The 6,341-nt window shown below is 38.8% G+C and overlaps 1 protein-coding gene across 1 annotated transcript; it reads right to left on the minus strand.

Annotated features, from left to right (window-relative positions):
• Nucleotides 1-1,093: 1,093 nt before the first annotated feature.
• Nucleotides 1,094-1,867, minus strand: LOC146073279 (uncharacterized). Its single transcript, XM_083180459.1, has one exon. The coding sequence runs from the start codon at nucleotides 1,865-1,867 to the stop codon at nucleotides 1,094-1,096; it is 774 nt and encodes a 257-aa protein (XP_083036585.1).
• Nucleotides 1,868-6,341: the final 4,474 nt, after the last annotated feature.

A 6,341-nucleotide genomic window follows, 5' to 3' on the forward strand; every position in this document is an offset into this window, starting at 1 on the left:
CCAGCACCAGTGTGAGCAGAACAGCTGTATATTAAAAGGGAACAGTAATGGCAGCCACATCGTCATTGTCTGTTATACTGCAGCTCTATTTCCTAACAGAGAGATTGTCCCAAGGGAAAAGCAGCCCCCAGCTTACTGGTCACAGCTCTCCTGTCTTTACAAGATGGATTTATATCAACTCATTGCCATATTCATACTGTAACATTAAAGTTACCTTCCTGAAACACATAATGTGGTGATACAACTTACTATTGATTCGCATGCAACATTCAGACCCTCAGAGTGACTATGTATGTGAGTAATAAGGTTGATCTCTTTAGTAAAACACTTGTTGCACTCAGAGCATGTATATGGCTGATCCCCTGTGTGACTCATTTGATGTATAACAAGTTTTTGTGGTTTATTCTAATTGCCTCAAAAGGTTGCAAATTCACAGCCTCATGAGTCCACCAAACCCCACCTGTGAATGCCTTGCTGCACGCCCAAACTTGCAGCGGGTGTTTCCACGGACAGGCTGCAAATGGATGTTCAATATAAACATCCATTCGCAGGCTGTTATGAAACACCTACATCATTCCATGGTCGCCGACCATCAAATGATGTGGAAGGCACATGCACATCTAAGGTTGCTCAGAGTAACTGTAGATGTGTGTGCGTTCTGAAGGAATTGGGCGGGCAGCTGATATCTGGTGATTTTAGCCACCTGCCCCCTCACCCGCATCATCAGCCCATTAGAATGAGCACACCCAGCATTCTCAATGAAGCGCTGGGTATTCCCATATGAAAATGGACCAGTTCAGTGCCCCCTGTCTTTCAGCCCTCTGCCCACAAGGTTAGTTGGGAGCAGCCAGCGAAAAGGTTGTTCGCCATGGGTGCACGCACCCAGCATCTGCACATGCGCAGAACTGACCCTACACATGTGCAGACACATAACATCAGAGTCACCCAGCTCTGCTGTAAAATGTCATCTTATGCTGTGCCAAAAACCCAACATCAGACACCTTGCGAACGAAGGGGTCCGAATGTAAGGACTTGAATAAGGTCCCTTGTTTCTTAGTGAAACACTTGTTACATTTAGAACATTAATATGTTTTTATCCTGTGTGAATCCTCTGATGAAGAAGAAGACTTTTCTTTACTGTAAAACACTTTCTGCATTCAAAGCATTGAAATGGTTTCTCTCCTGTATGACTCCTCTGATGTTCAGAAAGATGTGATTTCTGAGAAAAACACTTGCTACATTCAGAGCATTTATATGGTCTCTCTCCTGTGTGATTCCTTTGATGCCGAACAAGTGCTTGTCTGGTGATAAAACACTTGCTACATTCAGCACATTTATATGGTCTCTCCCCTGTGTGACTCCTCTGATGTCTGAGAAGATGTGATTTACATGTAAAGCGTTTGTCACACTCAGAGCACAGATGTGGTCTCTCTCCTGTGTGACTCCTCTGATGGCTGAGAAGATGTGAGTTAGATGTAAAGCGTTTGTCACACTCAGAGCACAGATATGGTCTCTCTCCTGTGTGACTCCTCTGATGGATGAGAAGCTCTGATTTACATGTAAAACGTTTGTCACACTCAGAGCACAGATATGGTCTCTCTCCTGTGTGACTCCTCTGATGTATGAGAAGCTGTGAGTTAGATGTAAAGCCTTTGTCACACTCAGAGCAATTATATGGTCTCTCTCCTGTGTGACTCCTCTGATGTATAACAAGTGCTTGCCTGGTGATAAAACACTTGCTACACTCAGAACATGTAAATGGTTTCTCTCCTGTGTGACTCCTCTGATGTATGAGAAGCTGTGATTTATATGTAAAGCGTTTGTCACACTCAGAGCACAGATGTGGTCTCTCTCCTGTCAGACTCATCCTGTCATAGATAAGATACAAATTATCTGTGGAAGGTTTCTCCCATGCAGAAAATGAGAATGTCTTTAGAGAATCCTCCAGAGGTGTATAGAAAAACACTATCTATAGTTGGTTTGATCTGAGAATAATGTCCTTTTAACAATGGTCTTGTAATGTTCTTAGCAGAATTTCTGGATTAAACCTGTAACATTAAAAAAAAAAAAATTGAATTTCAAATATAATTGTATTGCATAAAGCACGACATGTAATAATAGATTATTCAATGCACGTGAGACTGTTATATATCCATGGCAATCGGCAAACATCCAAATGGTATATCATAGCAAATACAGTGGGCAAGAAATAGCACAATATAATAGTCAGTAATGTCATTACATTAATATACCAAATATATACCAAATATATATGAGGCAGTTTGTCATAAATCATTAATTACTACATGAAAACTCCTCCAAGATCCCTTTGTGGAGATAATAGCAGTATTGCTTTCCATGAATATATCATAAGCCAATGCATGAGAAGATAAGAAAAATTACCCCCCTGTCATATGTTGTAAGGAATATTTCCCAAGACTCTCTGTTGTTCACACCACGTGGAATATTTTAGAGTATCTGCTATTCTACATTGGAATTCCCTTGGTAGAGTGGAAACATAACCTTCCTACATCAAATACACCTGGTGCTAAGTGTTCTCCATTCAGAGAAGTTTCTATCCAGTCCCAGACAGATATTGGGCCCAGGATTATAGACTATAAAGTGTAATTTGTCATAAACAAAGTTCCCATTTCCCATGCAGCAATGTATAGATTGAGTAGTGTGGCCAGTGCTGCTGACTGTATAAAGCCCCGTACACACGGGGAGATATATTGTTCAGCAATATAATGCTCAGTAGTGTCTCCTTTTCATTAGCGACTAGAGATGGTCGCTGATAAAAGTGATCCTCTGCTGGGGGAGCCAGGAGCAAGCTCCTGCGACCAGCGATTAGAGTGGGGCTGAAAACGGGAGCGCACCCTGCATTTTTATCGCCGGGGGACACTCCCATCACTGGCAATATGGTCACCAGCGACCATATTTTCAGCGATTTCAGCCCCTATCGCCCCCATGTGTACACAGCTTTAGAAAGGGAAGGGGCCCTGTCTATTATGTCACTCCAGGGTCCCACATATTCTGATGGCAGCCCTGATCCCAATGATTGCCCATCAGCTATGAATGGAATATAAATGACTATGTGATCTAATGAGAAATTCCTAATAAAATGCCAAAAATGACATAGTAATGGGCAACTATAGAAGCAATGGAGGAACTATATCCTCTACAAGGACTGGCTATTTGGGCCACTACCTGTATATTGTTTCTGTGCTACCATTACCTCTTGTTCCTGTGTGTTATCTATATCTGTTTGTGGTGACAAATCAACTGATATTTTTGTTTCATGTGCGCAGTGTTTGGGTGATAGAAGTTCCCGTATCCTCACACTTTAATCATAATATATGTTACTAGTATGTTATTGCAACAATCTTAATGAATCACCATTCCTTGATTATATTTTACATACAAAAAACGTATATATATATATATATATATATATATATATATATATATATATATATGGATGCCATGACCTGAAGAAATTGCTTATTAAAAAGCAACGAAACGTTGTCCTTATAGGATGGCCTGAGAGTTTCATTTATTCAAGATGCTTGGAGTACTGCTCCCCCCCCTTCCCTCTCTCTCTCTCTATATATATATATATATATATATATATACACAAGTAACTAGCCAACATAACCATAATGTCGGCTCCCAAACAGGGCAAAACGTGAAGCTCCATTGGGCGCCATCTAGTGACTGCCAGCATGCACAACACTCCAATTCCCCCATAAAGGTGAGGAGCAGCATTATCCTTTTATTGTGTCAGATATATTATACAAATGATCCCACAGTATGATATAGAATATATAGATATAGTCCATATGGTACTTATACATGATATCATAGAACTGATAAAGAACACATAGAGATATATAATGTACATATTACTGATTATATATATTGTATCACATATGGTATTATACAGTATAATTATGTGACATGTAAATGATTCCTGCCCCTACATTACTGACTCATACAATTTAGATGAAAAATAATAAAGTCCCATTAATATATTTATACATATAATGTGACCTTTCATGAATTTGTATATTGATTTATAAATACTTAACTACAATGTCACACATAGGATAAGGCCATATTATTCTATTATATAGTAATAATAACTAATTATATACTGGTCAAATAAAATGTAATCACTAATAACAAGGCAATATTCACAAAAGCATAGTAAAACAGATTGTGTAATTATCAGTATAATCTTATGTATAATATAGATACCTTACTCTGGGGATCCTTCCTCTGTCGCTCTCTTACTCCTCCGTCCTCCCAGCTCTCCAACCAGTAACTGATCCAGCAGCTCCTCCATCAGCTCCCAGTGGCCTGATACAGCCTATTTATAGTCACTCCTCCCCATCTCTCCCCAGCAGTTCCCAGGATGCCCTGCAGGAATTCTTACACTGAGAGGTGACATGTAAATTAGGGTCACATAACATTAGTATACAGTCATTCACCACAGCAGCTCCTCCTGCCCAGCTCCTTGTCTTGTAAATGAGGTATAAATATTCCTTAAGTGACTTACTACAATGATAAATGCTAATTACACCCAGGCAGGGTAACACCTTGTATAGTAATTAGATCACATCAGCCTCCGGCCTCCTGTTATGTCACCAATGGGACCTTTTGTTTAGGAGTCACCTATTGTCTGGGCAGAGTTTCAGCAGAAAGACTTGTTGTACATATCGTTAATAGAAGGAAAATCACTCTCTTTTTATTGTCGCACTCTTTTAAATGTATCTCCTCTATTCACATTATAGAAGATATTAATTGAAAATAGTATTAGTGGCTATCTACATTAGGACATGTGATAATGCTAGGCAAGTTCTAGAGTTTGTAACCAGTAATGGATAGGAAGGGGAGTTATTCCCACCTATTGAAGGTTATATTAAAACTAAGCTTTTAAAAATCATATATTAAAATATTGCACATATACACACATATATAACTGTCACAGACATCAATGGTCAAATAATCCCATTCAGAGGTATAGTAACAAGTTTGTATATCCCAGTGAGGTGATGTAAAGCGCACTGTTGTTTAGTACAATCTAATTAATTATACTGATACTATGGGGGACATTTAGTAGGATGAGAGATTTAGAAAGTGAGAGATTTGGTAAGAAAACTCCAGTTATTTTAAAGCGGCAATCATTTACACTGCAAAACCAGTTTGATTTTGCAGTGTAAATGATTGCCACTTTAAAAAAAAACTATTGATTTCTTACCATATCTCTCACTTTCTAAACCTCTCATCCTATTACATTTCACCCCTATGTATCACTTAGGGCAGTATTCAATGAGGCTGATTCGCCATGTTCTATGGCGATTTTGTGCTATTTTCGTGCTGTAAGGCGATTTTTTGACTAAAACGGTGAATCACCCTAATCAATGACCAGATGGCAAATACATTTCAAGGTTATTATCGCCATGCTTCACCGAGTAGCAATCGCTATCTTTTTATGGTGAAGTGGAATGTGAACTTTTAAAATAAAGTGTTTTGCTTTTTACATTTGGTGTCAAAAAATCAGGAATTTTATTCTGAGAAGGGGCATGCTATTTGTATTCATGTGCTTACAGTACATGAATATATATTTAATTAAAAAAATATATATATAATTTTTTTCTTACACAGAGCAGCCAGCAGGGGGCCGGGAGCCGAGCCGCTCATTAGATATTCATATATTCACTGCACCCGATCATTACATATGCACGATCGGGTGTGTTTATAGTACATCACATACGGGCGGGTGGCAAAAGACAATGCTAAGAACACTTCAGCAATAATAATAGTCTTATTTCATGTTTGAATGTTGCCTTCAGCCCGAGAGTAGTCACGTGACTTGATATGAGAGCACACAATTAGTGGTGTAATTACACAATTATCCCAGTGAATGTGCTTTTAGATGGAAACATCACATTTCTAGTGCAAGACAAGTAACTATGACAATATCGGGATATAATCTCACACTGTCTTGTCTGCTGTAGGTATATATTTTTCCCAAGATTGTCAATCAGTGACTAGTCTAATGTAAGATTATTAATTAAAGAATTTCACATCATTTGTATGGACAATTTGTATGTTAAATATCCATAGAGGCAGGTAGCCAGGGAATATATTGTCGGGTAATGAAAAAGTTATAATGGCGTCAGTGTCCGTCTTATTACCTGATAGCAGCTTTTATATAACCAAACGTAGTAATAGCAAAGCGCTGGAAATTGTTTGTCCCTGCTGCCGTCTAGAGGGTATACTCAACCCCTCTTTAGAAGTAAATACAAGGTAGACGACGCGAAAGGACACTGGATACT

This window comes from Crinia signifera, chromosome 4, assembly GCF_055691185.1.
Source record: "Crinia signifera chromosome 4, ASM5569118v1, whole genome shotgun sequence".
NCBI lineage: Eukaryota > Metazoa > Chordata > Amphibia > Anura > Myobatrachidae > Crinia > Crinia signifera.

What these genes read in the sequence shown, in the direction of transcription:
- LOC146073279 (XM_083180459.1), bottom strand. Translation starts at nt 1,867, where the DNA reads ATGAGTCTGACAGGAGAGAGACCACATCTGTGCTCTGAGTGTGACAAA.